This window comes from Camarhynchus parvulus, chromosome 13 (genome assembly GCF_901933205.1).
Source record: "Camarhynchus parvulus chromosome 13, STF_HiC, whole genome shotgun sequence".
Taxonomy (NCBI): Eukaryota; Metazoa; Chordata; class Aves; order Passeriformes; family Thraupidae; genus Camarhynchus; species Camarhynchus parvulus.
The window spans coordinates 17,311,400-17,331,717 of NC_044583.1; the positions used below are offsets into that span (position 1 = coordinate 17,311,400).

The 20,318-nt window shown below is 47.8% G+C and overlaps 1 protein-coding gene across 1 annotated transcript; it reads left to right on the forward strand.

Annotated features, from left to right (window-relative positions):
* The first annotated feature begins 2,985 nt into the window (after positions 1-2,985).
* Positions 2,986-19,813, forward strand: NDFIP1 (Nedd4 family interacting protein 1). Its single transcript, XM_030957606.1, has 8 exons — positions 2,986-3,124; positions 12,009-12,096; positions 12,820-12,950; positions 13,781-13,868; positions 14,037-14,161; positions 15,754-15,820; positions 16,377-16,482; positions 18,416-19,813. The coding sequence occupies exons 1-7, from the start codon at positions 3,080-3,082 to the stop codon at positions 16,478-16,480; spliced, it is 648 nt and encodes a 215-aa protein (XP_030813466.1). The 5' UTR covers positions 2,986-3,079; the 3' UTR covers positions 16,481-16,482; positions 18,416-19,813.
* The last annotated feature ends 505 nt before the right edge of the window (positions 19,814-20,318 follow it).

A 20,318-nucleotide genomic window follows, 5' to 3' on the forward strand; every position in this document is an offset into this window, starting at 1 on the left:
GATGGGCCAGCCACAGTTTGGCTTTTTTGGGCAAAAAGATCAAAGATGATTCAAATACAAGATGATCCCAAGCACAAAAAGTCTTTGTGGCCAAGTGGTATTTTGGGGAGGAGTATCTGTTAGACAGCATTTATTAATCCCTAACAAATCTCTCCAGCTTAATTATATAATTCTAATTCAGGATGTTATTCCACAGTGGGAAATGACATCTATGGATATTCAAACCCTGTGATTCCAATTCTTGCACATGGAGTGTCTCTGCCTCCAGGGACACAGGAGTACTTTTGAATTGATGACAAAGTGTTTCTGTCATGTGGACATTTTGAGTTTTTTAAAATTGGGTAATTTAGCACTAAAAGGTTAGAAGAAAGATCTAGCTCTAATGTTCTGCTCAGTTCTTACTAGTTTAGCTTACACACCCTGCTTTTGAGGTTGATTATTTAGCTTTTAGTGTTCAATATTTATTACAAAGTGCAGATTAAAAGTGTTCTATTTATTGCTTAGTTGTACACAATAATTAAAGGAACACATGTACAGCTCCAAGATTTCAGAGGACTCACTCCACTACTTGTCATACTTTCAATTGCTTTCAAATACTTTCACAGCACATCCCGTACGGACGTCACTAAAATCAATGACTTCAAGCTTCAAGTGTCTCTTGGGAGAAAAGACATTTTGTACTGGGGAAAAAGACAAAAAACACAGAGGCATGAAGTGATTTGCCTCAAACCACTTGGGAAATGAAAGCAGAACCAGTCATGTGCTGTAACCACAGCATCATCTTTCTACTGAGCTTCCCCACCTTAGAAAATAAAAATAAATACAGGGAGAGAAGCTGGAAGGAATTGCCCTTACCCCTCCGGAGTCAGTCATGCTCAGACTAGATGGACTAATTAGCCTGTGATTTGCCTCCACTGGCCCCAAAATGGCTTTGACACAAATGGTTTCACCATTTCTCTAGGATACGTTCCAGCATCTTCTCTGAGGACATGCACAGGTTGCATCTTATTTTAATCTCCGTGTTGTCCAAGTCAATCACTGTGCAGCTAATTACCACTGCTGCTACAGCCTTACTTAGGGGTGTAATCCCACCTCAGCAGCGAGTAAATCCATGCATGTCATCAGGACAGCTCCTCACTGCAGGGAAATTCTCAGTGCAAATCGAGAGTCTTGTGGAAAGGTGAAACCAGAGTCTGTCAGTGCCTGCAGCTCTTGTTCCAGCTCCTTCAAAGGCATCTGTGTTGCAAGAACCCTGCCTCGTCCTTGTGTCTCCAGCATTTCTCAGGAGTCACTCTTTGAGGTTATTCATCGCTAAAATCCTTCACGGTTCCCGCCTCTCCTTCAGCATGAGAACTGGGATGTTCATTCATCTCACTAAGACATCGATGAACTCCCTACCCCTCAAAGGCAAAACACAGGGAGAAAAGCATCCAGCCTGATTATGGTAGGGAATAATGAGCACTGAGGCCTGTATTTATGACTGAGTGTGCAGTTCAAAACCATGTCCTCGGGCTTCAATGCTTGCAACTCTCTGAATTTGCAGTTTGGAATCCCAGCGGGGCTGATTCAGCCTTCCTCATCCTAAAGCTGATATATTTAAATCTCATCCACCTTAGGGATTGATGTGGGTAATTTTCTGCAAGCCTGACTAGAGCTGAACCGCGCATGTAGAAAACAAATGTTACACAAGCTGAGAAGTGTTTTGGCCAATGTAACACAGAAGAACTCAGAATAAACCAACTTCTCTCACTGCGTGGTTTCCTACACGTGCTCCTTTTGGAAGGAAGGAGCTCAACACCATCTGCTCCCTGTGAATATGAAAGAGCTGATGGCCAACACCTCGTGTTTGGTGCAGCTGTCCTATTCCCTGCCCGCATGGTGGGACAGGGATGGCTGGGGTGTGACCCAAGCTTGGTCAGTGTGGCTCACATAGGGCTGGTTCCTCAATGCTGGCTCTGGTGTGTCCCTGCTGAGGCAGCATGCCTTTACATCAATTTCCTGACTTCCTAGGTTTCACTAACACATCCTATGGCAGCTTCCACTCTGAAAATTATACTTGAGTTCCACAATGTACATATATGATGTGCATGGAGTTTGCGGGGTCACTCCTGCAGCTGCGGCGGTGCTGGGGTCATGCTGCTGGCTCCCGGCATTCCTGCAGGCAGCGGCACACCGGGTCCCCACACACAGCTGGGCTGGCTCCAGGCTGGCTCAGGTCACCCTCCAGCCCCAGTGGAGCTGCCCTGGTTGGGAACCAGCCCAGCAGAGAAGGATCTGGGGGTGCTGCTTGACAGCAGCTGAACAGGAACCAGTGTGTGCCCAGGAGGGCAAGAGGCCAATGGCACCTGGGCTGTCTCAGCAATAGTGTGGCCAGCAGGAGCAGGGCAGGGACTGTCTCCTGTGCTGGCACTGCTGAGGTGACACCGTGAGTGCTGTGTCCAGTTCTGGGCCTCTCATGGTGAGAGAGACATTGAGGGGCTGGAGCGTGCCCAGGGAAGGGAATGGAGCTGGTAAAGGGGCTGGAGAATTTCTGAAGGAGCTGGAGAGGGCTCAGCCTGGAGCAAAGGAGGCCCAGGGGGCCCTTGTGGCTCTGCACAGCTCCTGCCAGGAGGGCACAGCCGAGGGGGGTCGGGCTGTGCTCCAGGAACAGGGACAGGAGCAGAGGGAACGGCCTCAGGCTGGGCCGGGGCAGGCTCAGGGTGGGCACAGCAGGAATTTCCCCATGGAAAGGGTGCTCAGGCACTGGAACTGCCCCGGGAGGGTTGGATCCCCATCCCTGGAGTGCCCAAGGAAGGGCTGGAGGTGGCACTCGGTGTTCTGGGCTGGGGACAGGGTGGGGATCAGGCACAGCCTGGACTCGCTGCTGTTGCGGGTCTCTCCCAGACTCGGTGTTTCTGTGGCTCCGCGGCCGTTCCAGGAGCGATGCTCGCGGCTCGGGGCGGCTCCGGCGGCGGGCGGGGCGGGAGGCGGCGCGGCCGAGCGTGACGGGGAGGGCGGGAGCGAGCGGAGCCCGCAGCGAGCAGCGACCGGGCCGCCGCCGCCTCCGCCTGCGCAGCGCCCGCACCGACCCCGCAGCGCCATGGCGGCCGCGGCCGCCGAGCCCAGCACCGGCCGCTACCAGCAGGTGAGGGGCGGCGGGGCCGGGCCGGGCGGCTCCCGGGGCGGCGGGGCCGGGAGCGGGGCCTGTGCTGGCGGCAGCGCCCGGGGCGGAGGCCGCGGGTCCCCGGGGGGTCAGGCTGGGCTCGGCCGCGGAGCCGCTCCCCGCCGGCCGGGGGCTGGGTGTGCCCGCGGCCGGTGTTTGCCCAGTCCCGGGGCCGGTGTTTGCTCTGTCCTGGGGCCGGGTGTTTGCCCAGTCCCGGGGCCGGGTGTGTCCGGGGCCGGTGTTTGCCCAGTCCCGGGGCGACCTTGGCGCAGGGCGCTGACCCCGCCGCTCATTTTCCCCCACGGCAGCGACCCCCCCGCCAGGGAACGGTCTCGTTCCCCAGCGTCCCGAGGTCACCGTTAGTTTTCTTCCATCTTTTACGTGTGGACTCCCTCTAGGCCAGGGGCTGGCCTTAAAGAGCTCCCTGGGGAATTCGGGTCGTTCTTCTCTTCCTGCCTCCCGTTTGTCCGCAGTAGCGGCCCCACGGAAAGGGCCGGGTGTCGGCTGGGCCCCTCGGCGTGACCCAGTTCTGGCAGGCGCCTTTCCGACATCAGACATGGAGAATTCTTTACTCAGAATAATGGAGAAATCCCTCAAAACAGCAGACAGCTCGCTCCTGCTGAACCGAGGCTCTCCCAAGGAATCGCTGTGTTGTGACTTTTCCTGGGTAGCATTCCCGGCGTGGGTAGGCTCCTGCTCGGCAGAGTTCGAGATACACCCTCCCATGGGATGGAGTACTTGTCTCGTCTGACAGCTGCAGGTCTCCGTGCTTTTACATACTGGAAATGGAGAAGTTAAGCAAAACTTGGGCTTTTTTTATTTTGTTCAGCGCTAAACTGATGTGCTCTCTTACAATGACAAATCTCTTTGTGTTGTTCTGGGACTTGCTAGGGACCGATAACCAGGTCTCTGCACTAATCGCCTTTCCTGGCAGAGCCCTGCTGGTGGTGTTGACCCCAACAAGTGTCTTCACAAATGCCTTTTACCAAGGGATGTGCAGAGTGTCCCATCACCCAGAGCAGTGGGGATGGGTGCCACAATCCTGAAGGACCCACTGCCTGCTGTGGCGTTACCTGGACGATGCGCACACTCCTGGTTTCCCAAGAGGGGTGTGTAAAGCTGTGGTTTGCCTGCTCAGTGCTGTGTCTGCTCACACCTCGGGCAGAGCCAGGCCAGACTCATCTCGGAGCCCTGCAGAGATTAGGGAGCCTGGCTGTGCCAGAGGATTTGCACTGCTAAAGACAAGCACATAATGGAGGCCTGTGGAGACACTGGTTTAACTGGAGTGAGAGGCAGATTCTCACATGTAAATGTATTTACTTTTGTGCAACTGTTTAGCAATTGCTTCTCTTTCCTTGCCCTCTGCCAGAACCCAGGTGTTGTGAAGTGTGCTGTCACTGAACTGGCTCCTAATGCTTGTGTTGCTTCAAAACCCTGCAAGCTGTGGAGATGCAGTTGGGATTTAGATAGAGAGGATGAGAGAGTGGGAGAGTCTCTGTAGCATTGAATGTGTCAATTTCCCCCCCATATTTTGAAACTTATTGTGTGTGGGAATGTACAATAATGAATGTACCATGTGCCAAGGAAGAGAGACTGCTACTGAAGTGATCGCTGCAAGGGCTAGAGTGAATACAGGTCCCAGTCAGTGGAGGTAGTCTGGGGAAATTCACAACAAGCTCATTTAATCCTTTAAATTATTGGATTATGAGTCAGTGGAGGAATTTTCAAAGCTTGATCTTTTGGTTATGGGGTAATGCATTAATGGGGCTGGTTTTGCAGGTAGGTGGTTCCTGTCCTGGTAAATGTGGATTGACTGTCCAAGTGTGCCAGGGACGTGTAACCCTCACTCTGGGATGAGTTCCTAATGTATTCATGTGTATGTAGGAGCAGCACTGAGGTATGGGCACTGTGGAACCTATACAATATTTGTAGGATTCCTCAAGTGTCTGTATTTTCAGGAAAAAAAAGGTGAGGGTTAGTGGCCGTGATCTTAGCACAACAGAACTCGATACCCCAGTTTGAGACCGTGTGTTTCCTCTCCTCTCCCAGCCCTTCCTCAGCCTTGCAGGTGGGATGTGGGAAGGTGGGGATGTGGGCTGTGCTCCATCAGCAGCCTCTTTCTTCCCTGCAGACTCCCAGCCCGTGTCGGCTCACCATCGCGGGCAGTGTGCAAGGGGCGTGCGCTGATTGATTTTCCAAAGCCAACTTCCTAGCCCATGGCTTTGTTCAGGCATGAGACCTGATAAATCTGATAAAAAGTACCCTTTGGGTACTTTGGGCAATGTGAGTCTGAGCTCAGTACTGAGGAGGTGCAGCTCCATTTAAGATCAAACTGAAGCTCTGGAGAAGGGATTTCAGCCTCCCCAGCCCTTCATGGGGAGCAGGGCTGGGACAGGCTGAGACTGCTGGATTTGGATCCTCCTCTGCAGGCCAGGTGCTGGGGCTGTGCTTGTGGAGGTGGGAATGGAGAGGTTTGGGAAGAAGGAGAGAGAGCTGCAGCCCGCCCTGGTGCTGTTATTCCGGGCACTGCTGTGTCCCCAAAAAGGGACACTGAGAGGCTGTTGTCATTTCAATCTGCCTTTGAGAAAGTTATACAGGGATGTTGTTGGGATTAGTGGGCTTAAAGCCTTCCCAGCATAACCCTGGATTGAGAGTTCAGTTGGCAGAACTGTATTTCATCCTTGGAATAGAAATTACCCTCCATTCTGGAAAAAATAGCCCAGCTTTAACAGGTTTATTTACACTCTGTGTTTTCCAGGCATGCTTTGCACTTGGAGCATTCGAAAATACATGTGAGGTGTATGAGTAATGTAAACCCACCTAGGAAATGGTGGGAGTGTTAAATAATGAAGATGTATTCCTTTTTAAGTGCTGTGTCTTCCTGTTCCACTTGTTGAAGGTTTACATGGATCATGAATCATTCCATGAAGGGAGGTGTCAATGGGAAAAATAAGGAAGAAAGATTTTTCCATTTGTTTGTTTTTTGTTCTTTGAAAACTGCAGAAGAAATACATTGCTGGAAATAGAATGGGAATAGAGTTTAAATCCCTGAAGGACTACAATGCTTCTTTAATATCTGGGGAGGCTGGAGTGGAACAGGGAGGCAGATATCAGTTGCTGCCTTGTGTGTAACTTGAGCTTGTGTTTAATTTTGCAGCTGAAATGGGCACACAACTTGAAACTAAAAAATGAGAACAATCCACATCTTTTCATGTCAGCAGTTAGAATCAGAAATGTCAGTGACTGTTTCCTCAGTGAGGTCCTTGCAGTGTGCAAGACGTGCTGGCTAAAGATAAGAATGCTAAGAAAAGTTGCAGGGTTGGTTGTTTGCATATTTATTTATTTTATTTTATTTTATTTGTAAGCAGAATAGGAGATGCCATTGACATAAAGTAAAATTAGAAAAATTGCAGAGTAAAATAATTCGTGCAGCCTCTGCTCCAAGGTTGGGCTGAAGCTGCACCGTGTCCAGCCTCGGACTAAAATCTGATTATTTTCCTCTGAAACATCCACCTCTGTAGGCAGCAATACGTGTCAGGTAACTTTGCAAGGGTTTAGTGATTCTGTGCGCAAAAGTTTTTATGGAATTTAAATACATTCTGTCCCTAAAAATCAAAGGATGTGGGAAAGGCAGGGAAACAGCAGCAGTCCAGTGTCATCTCACAGCTTGTGTAGCAGGAGAAAATAGCTTTGCATGCAAACTTTTAAATACAATATTATCTCAAGCATCAGGATGGTGTGGAGCTCTGAGTTGGGCTTTTTTAGTAACTTTTCTCTCGTGACTAAAATCCAATGGGGCTCAGTAACCCCATTGGGAAGCAGCTGTAGGAGCAGCCCCTGAGGGCTTTGGGTTGTTCAGTGCTCCCGGGAGATGGGCAACCTTTTTCTGTGGGTTTGGCATCACGACTTAGAAGTAACCATACAGAATGCAAGGATCAAAAGTTCTCTATGTGTGTGAATTCTGATCCTTTGGTATGGGGACGAGTGAGCAAAATTCAGTATCAAGGGCTGTCCTATCATTCTGTTCCTGCCTGTTGTGAAATATCCAAATTTGATCTGTGGTGGCACAATGGGATTTTTTTCCGTGGAGGATGCTTAACCTTCTTCATATGACCATTCAGAAAACGTGATATTTTAAAATGTTTAGAAGTCTTACTGAAATACTCTAATGTCCAGAAAAATATTAATCTGATTCTAAATATTACGAGAAGGCCTTATGCTTTAAGTGTGGGAAATTTAATTACAGCTATCCAAGATTAAAACCTAATTTTTCCATATGAAGACCTTGATCTCTCAAGTCTAAGGCCAGTGTGTGGTACAGGTTTGTGCTGGCCCAAGTGCTTGTTTCCAGTCTGTCCAGACCAGTCTAACTCCCTGTTTGAACAGAAATGAGGGAATTAGACCAGCTTGTTTCCCAGGAGTGAGGAGCGTTCCTGTGGTGTCAGGCCCTTGGCTGCAGTGAGTCAGAGGACAACACCACAGGTTGTATTTTATGGACATAAAATAGGTTTTGATTTGTGTTTTTGCCTTTTGGTGGCTCAGGGGTCGTTGCCATCACCCCCCTGAGCTGGATGCTGCTGCTGGCTCCTGCCCTGTGTGTGCTCTCTGGGTGCCAGGGAGCTCCAGGGGCCTTTGGGCAGTGGGGCACAGTTCTCAGTCCTTGTTGAAAGGGAGGAGTATCTCAGAATCTCAAAGTCACTGTTTGGAAAAATCGAGTCCCAGCTGTGCCCCATCCCCACCTTGTTCCCAGCCCAGAGCACTGGGTGCCACCTCCAGGTGCCACCTCCAGGGCTGGGCACTCCACACCCACTTGGGCAGCCCCTGCCAAGGCCTGAGCACCCTTTCCATGGGGAAATTCTGGGCTTGGCACAGGCAGGGAGGTCACTCCTGGGGCTGGGCTCTGCTCAGGGCTGGAGCGAGGCTCAGGCAGGAGCATCAGCATCTCCCCAGGGAGGGCTGGCTTGGCACAGGTGCCAGATGTGCCACCTGAGAGGTGCCCAGCACACCTGTGCCACTGCAGGGGCTGGGCCAGGCACTCGGGGCTGTCCCTGCTCCGGGGAAATGGGCTGGGAGAGCCTACAGGAGAAAACAGTTATTTGCTCATCAGGGAGAGGGCTGAAGGGAGTGGGTTGGCTTGTCTGGTAGCTTATCATTATTCCTGCTGATTAATAAGCTGATGTTAAGTTGCAGAAATTTGCAACAACACTGAGCAAAAGGCAGGATTTTAAATCAGGGTGTGTTTAATTAAGTAAAGCAAAAGTCAGTAAAAATAACTCTCCTTTTCAGAGTTGGCAGTGACTTCAATTTACTTCCAAAAGGCTGAAGATATGTAATGATATGTGATCTATTGCTAAGGCCAAGCTTGTAGTAATGCTGGTTAGTGTAGTGATGCTCATTTGGTGTAAAGAATATTTACATGCAGCCTCAGAACTTGGCAAAGGGGAGTTAAAAAATAAAGATTCAAAACTATGTGAGCAGCCCATATGCTGAGTTTAGGAAATTTGGAAGAATTAACCAATATATTTTTTGGAAATGCTTTCTTCAAAGTTTACGTGGAAATATTTCCAAACAGCGTGAGAGATTTCAACTTTTATGTTGCTGTGCTGTGTATTTACATGGGACAGGTCTCAGGGCAAGTGGCAACCAGAGGTGATGTCCTGCTCAGTGCCAGGCTTCTGATGATGGGGTTTTTTGGAAAATAATTGTCCCTGGGTGTTCTGTCAGTTAACTTTTTGTTGGTTTAGCAGTCTGGTGAAAAAATCCCAGCCAAGCTGTTGTTTCAATAACTGCATGCATGGCTGTAAAGACTGTCTTATTTCTTTATGCCACTAATACAAGAACCTTGCCTGAAAAGCTAAAATCCATCAGTGAATCTAGGAAAGAATTATCCCACGACCTCAGCAGAGCAGACTGAAGTCAGACACTGGTTTTAAGCAGGCTCTCTGGGTTCTGAGGCCTCGGGGGAATTCTCTGGGAGTCCATACCTGGAGCTGTGCAGGGCAGGTGGGAGCCGGGGCCAGGCCAGGGCAGCGAGGCCTGATGAGTCATTCTTCCTGTCACATGAACCCTCCCTGCTCTGCTAATAGGCACTTAGTTGAATTTTAGATGCCTGGAATCATTAAAAAGGCTGGAAGGCATTTGTGTACCTTGTCCATTAGAAGAAAAATACGTTTTCTATAACTGTAACCTCCTACAGCCTCGAGCTCAACTTCAGAAAGTAGCTGCATTTTTTGTGTCATTATCCATTGCCTGAATTGGGATGTTTGAAGGCAGCGGTGAATTCAGCTGCTTTCTCCCACATGACATTGGTGGAAGAACATGTATTTCTTTTTACTATTGAAAGAAGAACCAGTGGTAGGAGTTAATATTCCACTCAATATCTGTGTCCTCTTTTGTTTCATTTCTTCCAGTGTTGTCACATGTGGTGCTTTCCTCCCCCCTCCCTGGTGACTGTGCTCTCAGGCTGTACCTGCCTTCTCTCTTACAGGCATGAGGGGTTGAATTTCTGCCACCCCCTCACCTGGAGAGCAGGTAACAAAGGGCAGGTGGAATCCAGGGTGTCCCAGCTGTGACAGAGCCTTTCCTCCTGTTAATATACCAGGTCATGCACAGGCAGAGGGAGAAAAGAAGTGCTGATTTTTCATATTTTCGTGGGTAGACTGACAATAAGCGTGGTGGAGCATTTTCTGAGAATTCATAAACTACAGAGCTGGGGGAATCATGGAATCACAGAATGGTTTGTGTTGGGATGACCTTAAAGATCATATTTTTAATATTTTTTTACCCCTGCCATGTCCAGGGATCCAGGGGCAGCCTCTCTGGGCAGAGGTTGAATGAAGCAGTTTGGCTCTGTGTTTTCCTGTCCCTTCCATGGCCCCTCATGTTCTGTGCAGGGTGGTTTGGAATTTCTGCATGCTCTCTTTTTATAAAAATTAAAGCATATTCTAATAGGCAGTTGCTTCTCAAGTTAGTTTGCATTTACTTCTCATGCTGAGCACCATGGAGTTTATAAAATTTTTGTTTCTTGGAAAGGCTTTGGGAAGAAGGTGCCTCTCTGTGTTGGGAGTTGCTGCAGCTCCTCCTGTCCCTGCTCAGTGCCCTGGGGCTCAGTAAAACTCAGGTGAGGCAGGTCCTGCCACCTCCACCCCCAGGGCCTCACACCCTGGGATTGTTTGCTGTGCCTCACCTCTGGCCAGGGAGCAGCCCTGGGCTGTGTGCTGCTGACAGCTGTGCTGGGAGCTGCTCCCTGGAACAAGGATTAAATTTTCATCCGGATCACTGATTCCTCCTTCTTCAAGGAAATGGTTCAGCGTTGTCATGTGAGGACTGCTTATCCACAAAGCTTGGGGCTGACCCAAGCACCCTTTTCTTCTTCCCCACCTCTTCTGTTTAGAAAATGTTCCTGGGGAGCAGAGTGAGCTTCAGCTGATGTGGAACTGGAGTGCAGGACTGTGGTGCTCTGCTGTTCTGCTGCACCTGGACTGGCAGACAGTGCTCCTGATTTTGTTCTGGTGCTTTCCAGTGTAATTTCCTCCCTTTTCCCCCTCTCAGCTGACCCCTTAGACCTGCCAGCAGAACCACTTATTGTCATCTGCTAAGCACAGTCAAGGCTTTCACAGAGGGTGTGGATGTAGTGTGATCTGGAGCAGGATATAGGTTATAGACTTCCACTGGCCCAGAGCAGCTCTGGCTGCCCCTGGATCCCTGGCAGTGTCCAAGGCCAGGTTGGACACTGGGGCTGGGAGCAGTCTGGGATCATGGAAGGTGTTCCTGCTCATGGCAGGGGGTAGAATGCAATGGGCTTTAAGGGATGGCCAACCCAAACCATTCTGTGATCTGTGATGTTAAGCAGCAAAAGGAATAAAACTCCAAAGCACAGAACACTTGGATATCCAAGATCTGTGTTTAGAAGCGGGAGCTGATTTATTTTCCCCTGATACAAATAAGATAAGAACATCCCCCTACGCCCCCACCCCTGTGTTAAATGCTCAAGGAGAATGGCAGCATGTCTCTCCAAAGAAAAGAAAGCAAAATATCCCAGATAGCTTCAGGAGCAAATGTGTGGGGTTGCAGGAGGGAGAGCTGGAGGAGACATTGTTTAGTGGTGATTTCAAACGAGGGCAATGCCTCCTGCTCAGCCCAGTGCTTCAGTCTGGAGGTGCTTGTTTGAGGTGAGTTATTCTGCAGCAAACCTCAGTGCTTTTGCTGCTGAGGTGATGAGAAATGGAAGGAAGGGAAACATGAGATGGCAGCTGTAACCTCATTTCTGGCCTGGTGCTGCAGCTTCCCTGATCAAAGCTGCCACGGCACACCTGCCTCGTGCGGGTGATGCTGGAGCTGTGATAGCTCCTGGTTATTTATACAGAGCCTGTGGGAAGCACAGTGCACAAAATAAACCAGCTCCTTTTCAGTCATGCAGTGTGAAAGGTTGAAGGGAAATGGCAACATTTGTACTTTTGTGCATCATTATGTAATGTATCCATGGAAAAAACCCTTCCTTAGCAAAGCCACAGGCAGCAATGGAGCCTTTTGTTGGGTATCTCACTGTATTTCTTTGACTAAAACAGATGCAACTGCAGCTTCTAAGCAATGTGAGCTGAGGAAGCGCCAGGGAAATGGAAAGGTACTGGAAAGCTGTGTGCTGTGCTTTGCTGGAATCCAGGTGTGTGAGGAGAGGATTTAAAAACAACATAAAAACTGAGATGGAAGATTGATCATTTCAAGCGGGAACGCTTCGGAGGGAGGCTGAGCAGCTGCAGGGTGTCCCGTGATGCTTCCAGAAGAGTCTGTTGTGTGCAGTTAAAGCTGCAGGGGTGGTATCAGAGCACTGAGAACCCCCTGAGCCCTGGTGTGTGGTTCTGTTCAGCTGCAGAATGAAGAGGAGCCGGGTGAGGCTGTGCCGGTGGTGAACGACGCCCCTCCGCCCTACAGCAGCATTTCTGCAGAGAACACAGGTACTGTCACCTGGGGACAGGGCTGGCATTGCTCTGCTGCCACTGACTGCTCTCCTCATCCACAGCTGGCTCTGCAGCACCTTCCTGAGCTGCAAGGGTCAGGATTGATCCACACAGCCTGTCGGTACTTGTGGTTTAGGAGATGCAATTTGGCTGTGCTCGTCTGATGTCATCCCATCAAGGGGTGTTCAAGTTACAGTTCACAGTGTTCTCAGTAAATTGGAGACAGTTAAAAATCAAAGTGCTGGGAGGGTTTGTGGTTCCCCTCTCATTATCTGGCATTTGGATGATGCTGTGCCCCTTCCTTAAAGGATTTGTTACTTTAAAGGTTTTAAAGAATTCTCTTTTCCTGCACTTTCCAATAACTAAGCACTTGGTCGTAAGGATGGGACTTTGACTCATCCTCCTGTCCTGTCACTAATAACTTTAATAACCACTTGGATCTGGAAACGTGACTATTTCTGAGTATCCAAGTCAGCAGAGGCACAGCATGTGTTGTTGTTTTAAGCCGAAGTACAGCCAGACATGTTCAGTGAGTGTTCTCTGGGTTCCTGGCTATCAGAGAAGGTGCTCCTGTGCTTTTCCCTCTCTGCTTTGGGATGGCAGGAGGCTGGGCTGGGTGGGAGGGTGGGGAATGGGGCTCATTGGAAGTCACTGGAGCACTGCTGGTTCCCAGCAGGGTGTTCCTGAGGAAGTGCTGAGTTCTCTCTGTGTTTTGTGCAGCTTACTTTGACTACAAGGATGAGTCAGGGTTCCCGAAGCCGCCGTCCTACAACGTGGCCACCACTCTGCCCAGCTACGACGAGGCCGAGAGGAGCAAGGCTGAGGCCACCATTCCCTTGGTTCCTGGCAGGGTGAGTGTCCCTGCCTGTCCCTGTCCTGCTGGCTGCCAGTTCAGCTTTAACTCCTGCCCATTGTGTGTCATGACTCTTAAAATTTGTGGTTTTGAAGCTTTCTGGGGTGGTGATATTCCACACTTCTGAGAGTCCTGTGGCAATTTTTTTTCTCATTTTCCTCTGAGCACTGTGATGATGTCAGACATCTCAGTAATGCCAGCATGTGCTAGCCAGATTAGCTTGGCAAGCTGACAGAGGGACTATGCTGTATCCCTGTGCACTGACACTGGGGTTTTTGTTGCGTATTTTTCATTTTTAAAAAAGATTTAGGATTAATTCTTCAGCTGTCTGGCATATCTACCCTTGATACTCCTGCTGCTTACTTAGTTGACTTTTCTGGAGGTCAGTGTAGCTGATACAAGGACGATAAAAGCATTCTGTCAGAAATATTTCTTTTTGGTTTTTTCAACATTATCTCTTGTTCAGCCATTCTTTCCACCCCTGCTAGCATTAGAAGTCCCCTGCTCATTACAGTTCTTCACAGAAGCCAAATTCCTTGCTGAGATGATAATTTTTTGATGAGTTGAAGAATTCTTCACAATGAGAACAAGAACATGCTGGATCTTGACTATGTTAAAAATAAAGATACATTTCCTATTATATAGATAACATTTCATGCCCTGCACCATTTCAGGATGAGAAACAGGAATTTTCTCGTGCCTGCATTTGTAGCCTTTTGATATTTAGGATTCCAGCCCTTTTTTTGAAGAGTCACACCCAGAAGTGGGGTTGCTGTATGGACTGGACTGACCTAAATCCCCCATGTGCTGCCTCCCTCTGCATTGCAGGATGATGACTTTGTGACACGGGATGACTTTGATGACACTGACCAGCTGAGGATAGGAAATGATGGCATTTTCATGCTGACTTTCTTCAGTAAGTACCTCATGGAATGAACTTTTTTTCCAAGCAGTGACCCAGAGTACTTTGGGTCACATTTATGTTTATGTAACACCAGGAAAAACCTGAGTGCAAGGAGTTTATGGTTTTTTGCCTTGGTATATAAAGGTGTCTTGACCTGCTGCTTTTCTCTTGCTTTCTCAGTGGCATTCCTCTTCAACTGGATTGGATTTTTCCTGTCTTTCTGTCTGACTACTTCAGCTGCAGGACGATATGGGGCCATTTCTGGCTTTGGTCTGTCTCTTATTAAGTGGATCCTTATTGTCAGGGTGAGTTGTGTGGTGCAAAACCATGTACACAGACACTGATACTCTTTTTCCCCAGCAGGTTTTTATCTCATACTGAAGTTAGTGATAAATTTAGGGGATTTTTAAAATAATGAAAAAATTTTTGAGCTACTTACTCACTAAAAGCAGCTCAATTGTATCCTGTTTATATGCTGAATTACAGCTGTAGTAAAATAAAAGAAAGATTGCACACCCAGATATGCTTTGGGGATGCTCCATCCCTGGAAGTGTCCAAGTTTAAGCTGGACAGGGATTCCTGGGATAGTGGAAGGTGTCCCTGTCTGTGGCAAAAGAGTGGAGCTGTAGGATCCTTTCCAGCCCAGCCCCTGTGGGATTCTGGGGTTCATTCTGTGTGTCTGACAGAGGCACTGGCCTGATCAGAGTGTGGTTTGTGCTGAGCAGCAGCAAGGCTCTGATCCTGGGAAAACATGAACCCAGGCAAAGCCAGCCCTGCCCTCAGCCTCTGCAGCCTCTGTGCCCTGGCTCTCCTCTGGAAAGAAGGAAATTCTCTAAAATGCTGGATAGCTGATGAGGAGAGGGAAACAGGGCCGTGGGAGGAGCAGCACTGGGAGAAGGCCGTGGGTGCCCTCTGGTGCAGCCTCCCTGCGGCACAGGAGCAGGAGCAGGAGCGGCTGCCATCCTGCTCCAGGATTTTTAGCTCTTAGATTTTTCTGAGGGATTGGGAGAGAAAATATTTCCATCAGGAAATCTTTATTTGGAGCCTGTGAAATGATGGCATTCCAGGCTGAAAGTTGAATTTCAAGCAAGGCAGCTCATTGGCTGTAAGTAGAAGTAGGGAGCATTCATGTCAGAGCTGTCACTTCCTACCCTGTCTTTTGGGGCTGGGAATTCTAATTTGTAAATGCAGCATCTTTTCACTTTTCTGACAGTTTTTGTGGTCATCTTGGTTCAGAGGTGTTAAGGACTGTTTGCTCGATTAAGAGGTGTGACAGAAGGAGATGACATTATCTGTGGATTTGATTTAAACATCAGTAACAAGTTTATCTTTTGTTAAGTTTTTAAGTTTGAATAGAACAAACCCAGAGGAATTGTAATGTATTTATACTGAAACTGTGAACCTCAGTGCTCTCATAGTGTTGGTGCCTTTCATTTAATAGCGGTAATTTTCCCAATTGGGAATCTTGTCAGTGGATTCCACAGATGTGGGATTTCTTTTCCAGATGTTACACCGTCCAACCTGACAGTGTAATGAATGTGCTGCACTGCTGCAAGCCTGCTCTCCCCTTTCAGAACCTGCAGCTGTGCTTTATAAGCATCCAGGACACAATTTAAAACAGGAATATTTGCCCAGCAGTGTCCTTGTGCCCCACTGATTGGCAGAATTCATAGCTGGGTGTTGAATCTGTCCCATTCCCCTTGTTGGAGCTGGTGCAGAAAAACTATAAATAACAGTTTGTGGAGGTAACTCATTGCTGCAGCTGGTGAAATGCAGCATCCCATGAGATCTCTTGTGTGCAGCCCTGATCTGGTTGCTGCTAAAATTGGTGGGGATAGACTTTGGTTCACAAACTTCCATGTGCTCTAAACTGTACGTTTTTTTTGCTGTTTTTCAGTTCTCCACCTATTTTCCTGGTTACTTCGATGGCCAGTACTGGCTTTGGTGGGTCTTCCTTGTACTAGGTGAGTGGCTGTGGGGGGAAAGATGCTTAAAAACTGTAAAGTCAGGTAGGATTTTGGGAGCATTCCTGGCTGTTGAATATGTGTGGGTGGATGTCCAGATGAAATGTGACCCTCATACTCCTCTGAGTGAGCACATTCAGGTTTTAAAGGCACATGTAAACACTGTCCTGCCAGTTCTTGGTGGCAGCATCCTGACATCATTGAGAAGTTAAGAAGAGGATAATGCTTGTAACTGATGTTGTGTCTGCTCTTGCATCTTAAATGGAGGGGTGCATTGTTCCCTTCCTCATCTTATTTTCTTTTTCCTGCTGTGGGAGTGACTGGATCTTGTTTCGAGTCAAAAGTTTTGTGATTGCCCAAGGAAAGTTTGTTTTTGAAGTTACCTGAAATGGAAAGATGAGGTGTTATTGCTACCAAAAATAATTACTGTGTGTGATCAGCTGCTGTGCATCCCAGTGATGAGGACCTCTGCAGTGGTGGCAGGGAGTTCAGCTGGTCCCTCTCCTTGAAGAAGCAACACCTGTGTTAACTGGACAAATGTGTCTCTCCCCTGCAGGTTTTCTGCTGTTTCTCAGAGGATTTATTAATTATGCAAAGGTTAGGAAGATGCCAGATACGTTTTCCACTCTTCCAAGAACCAGAGTTCTCTTTATTTACTAAAGGTAAATTTTCTACTTTCCTGAATTTGTTATGCTTTGATTTTAACTCTATTTAGTGACTTTTCTAGGCTACACTTTCCATTGATTGAATATTTTTAGAACTCAAGGAAGCAGGGAACAGTTGTTTCTTGGTACACCCTACCCAGCTCCTGAATCTGCAGAGCCCAGACTGACCTGATGGGAGGCAGAGGAACACTGGACATTTGTCCCCGAGTTTTTGCTGTGAGGAATTGGATATTCCTTTGATTCCCTGACTAGATACTGTGAGAACAAAACCCCTGTCCCTTGGTACTGCTGAGTGTTTGGCAAATGTGTCTTTGAGAATAAATCACATGCCTGAAACACGTGGTGTGTCCCAACCCCGAGGAGAGGTCACAAAATGTTGTTAGAGGGGCGTGCCAGTGCCTTTGGCTTTTGTCCCAGAACGAGCAATTTGTCTGAATTCTGCTGTTTGAAATTGCTGCCAGGCTCCTGAAGAAATGACACCCTTGCACACCTTTGCTCTCCTCAGACCCTCCCACTCACCTGAGCTGTCCTCCCTGAGCATCCTGCAAAAGCCTGAGTGCCTGGGAGTGTTTTGCTTCAGTGCTGAACCTCAGGCTGGCTGCCTTAATGGGGCTTTAAAGGAGGAGGCTTAAGTAGCTGAAGCCTTGTAGCATAATTTCCTGCTCACAGCAGATAATGGCCTGGCATTAACTGTCCCTCCCCGAGGGGAAGGAAATCCTGGAATAGGTTGCTTCCCAGCTGGGGAATGCAACACGATGCTCCCTTTAGAAATATCATAATAACACTCCATTTCCCCAGAGAGGCAATTGCAGCTGGGACACTCAAAGAAACCAAACCAGCCCCAGCTTTAAATTGGGGGTCATTAAATTGTTGAGATTTGAAAACCGAGCCTTGGGTTTCCAAATGCACTTCCCTTTTATTAGAAACTGCAAATTGCCCACGATTCTGCTTCATTTCCAGGCTGTGAGGGGAACCTGCAGCACAGAACAGCCTTTGTGCAGTGCTTTCCTCTGGTGATAGTGTGTAAAAATAGTTCAGCCAATTTCTTTACGTGTTTTAGTTCTGTTTAACAAAGTTCTGGTTTGTGACCTCCTCCAGGATCTGTAATGTCCTCCCAGATTCCTGCTGAGTCACCAGAGGCTTGATTCCCCCCAGTTTATAGTCACAATGTGAGCATTGAAAGTCAGCTTTATCTCTGTATTTTGTGTGACTGAACAATTAAAAAAAATCTGCTCCTTTACCAAAACTTTATTTTTTATTCCCTAAAGGAGCTCTGTGGTTTCTTTTTGCATAGACTTTTCCTGTGTTTGAAATTTGAAATTACATTTTTAGAGACCTGGCTTCACTCCTTGCTTGTGGAGGTGTAGAGTGTTTAAATTCTTATTTATGTGTCATTTTAGAGCATTTTCAAAAAGCACTTTCAGATATGCTGAGATAAATGTCCAGAATAATTCATAAATATTTCAACTGTGATACTTCCCCTGAAAGTAAATCTTTAATCCTGAATTCTGAGTGAAGAAACCACAAAAGGCTTGGATTTTTAGTGTATTATTGTCCTTAGCTGAGATTTCCTCTTCAGGGCATGATGCAAAGGGCACAGTGAGGGATTGTTGTTATTTCAGAGCAGGGATAATTTTTAGAAAATTAGGAGGGGAATAATGAGTGCAAACCAGAAAATGAAACCTAGTGAAATGAATCTGGTGAAAAGCTGGAGTTTACTATTCCAGCTGTGTGGGCAGTAATGGACACAGTCATGGTGTTATCCTGTAAAATACACGCAGATTCCTGAGCATTTTGCTGGAGTCACATCATTGCGTGCTGAGACACTTCATAAGCCCTTAGACATCCTGTGCTGTGTGAACAACATCCTCCTGTTATCCAAAATAACCCTCTGACTGCAGCTTCGGTGTTCAATATCCTTCTCCAACAGATGTTTTCTGGCAAATGTCTTCCTGCATTAGTGAAATCCCCCCCAAGAAGCAGCAGGACACCTGCAGGAAGTGAATCAAGGCTCTGGAGCAGAAGAAAAAATAATCACCTGCTTTAAAATAAATAAATAAAAGTACTGTTGGAAAAAGAAAAAAAAAAGGAGAAGCATTTCTTTTGATTTGTTTTTAGGTGTAAAATTTTAATAATTAACGCAGAATTCTGTAATTGTTGACTCATTAGTGGCTAATGTTTGAAGCAGCTCTTGCAGTGCGTCTGTGGTGTGCTGATGGAGCCCTTCAGCCAGAGTTTGTGGTGTTTGGGCAGCAGGAGCCGTCCCGGGGCCAGCAGGGACCAGGCTTGCTTTAGTTCCTCTCCAGCCTGGGAGCTGCCCGGGCTCTGCCTGTGTTGGGCAGAGTGCGACACTGTGCTGGACTGTGTGACACCCTGTGCTGTGCAGTGTGTGACACTGTCCTGGACTGTGTGTGACACCCTGTCCTGTGCAGTGTGTGTGCTCTGTGTTCTGTACAGCCCATGGAACTCCATGTCCTGTACAGTCCCCATGTGTCACATCCTGTACAGCCTGTGTGCATCGTGTCCTGTACAACCCATGGAACTCCATGTCCTGTCCATCCTGTGTGCTCCACGTACATCATGTCCTGTCCATCCCTGTACTCCATGTACATCATGTCCTGTCCATCCCTGTACTCCATGTCCTGTCCTGTCCATCTCCTGTTTCATGTACATCATGTCCTGTCCATCCCTGTACTCCATGTCCTGTCCTGTCCATCCCTGTACTCCATGTACACCATGTCCTGTCCATCCCCATATTCCATCCGCTGTCCATCCCTGTCCCCCATGTCTTTTCCATCCCTGTCCCCCATGTCCTGCCTGGCAGCCCAGGGGTGACTCCAGAGCTGAGGCTGCTCGTGCAGTCCCCCAGCACCCAGGGGCCTGTGGAGGATAAGGGGTCACTGCAGTCCAGACTCGGAGGTGTCATTGGGAATTTAGAGTTGGCACAAGTATTAACTTTTAACAGTCTTTATTCTCGGTGTTGTAGTATCCTTTCCTTTCGCACCACCAACTTTTGGGGCTCTCCAGGGGTTTTCACGGAACAAGTCTGTAGTGTAAAACTAAAAGATCATGTTGCAACTTTGTATAAAAACCATCTTGCAAAACAAAGGCCTTTTTTTTTTCTTTGGCTTGGGACTTTTGAGACAATTCCTAACATACCTGTAATTCTTGCTTTTATAATTTGTGTTAGCAGAGACTCTGATGCGTTGGAAATGTAGATTTAATGTGCACTCCTGTGCTTTCTGCCAAGTGGTCATTCACTTTGGAGTTTTACTATGTTCAACCTGTAAATACAGCAGAACGTCAATAAATGTCACTTCTGTAGCAATTGTTGCTGTAGGACAATGTTTAATTGAGTTTTGATGTGTTATTGCACCTGGTTATCCATGACAAACACCGATTATCTGGGGGCATTCCATCTCCTTCCATGGAAGGTGTAACACAAATCTCCAAGGTGTCCATGTCTTTTGTAACCAAGCCTGTCAGGAAATGGTGATTCCATTTTGGGGAATTTGTTGGATTTTTTGGTAGTTATGTGACTTATTGGCCCATGAAACTGGTTTTGGTTCACAGATGAACATCTCAAATGTACAGTCCCCACAAACAAGCAGTTGGGGCTGACAGAGATGGATAGAGGTTCCAGAGAGTCCTCTTTAAACAGGAATAAGTGAACACAGAATTAGGAATTTTATCCTACAAGGCAAAATCTGCAGCATTGGGGAACTCTGAATCACATTTGCCCAAACTTGGTTGATTAGCCTCATGTTTGCTCTCCTGGTATCTGGGCCTTATTTGGGCTTGACTGTCCAGAGAACTGGAATATTTGGCATTCC

Bases quoted from the DNA above. Each gene is read 5' to 3' on its own strand.
- NDFIP1 (XM_030957606.1), top strand. From the start codon at position 3,080: ATGGCGGCCGCGGCCGCCGAGCCCAGCACCGGCCGCTACCAGCAG. The intron at 3,125-12,008 runs GTGAGGGGCGGC...GGTTCTGTTCAG, and splicing joins GCACCGGCCGCTACCAGCAG to CTGCAGAATGAAGAGGAGCC. The intron at 12,951-13,780 runs GTGAGTGTCCCT...TCTGCATTGCAG, and splicing joins TTCCCTTGGTTCCTGGCAGG to GATGATGACTTTGTGACACG.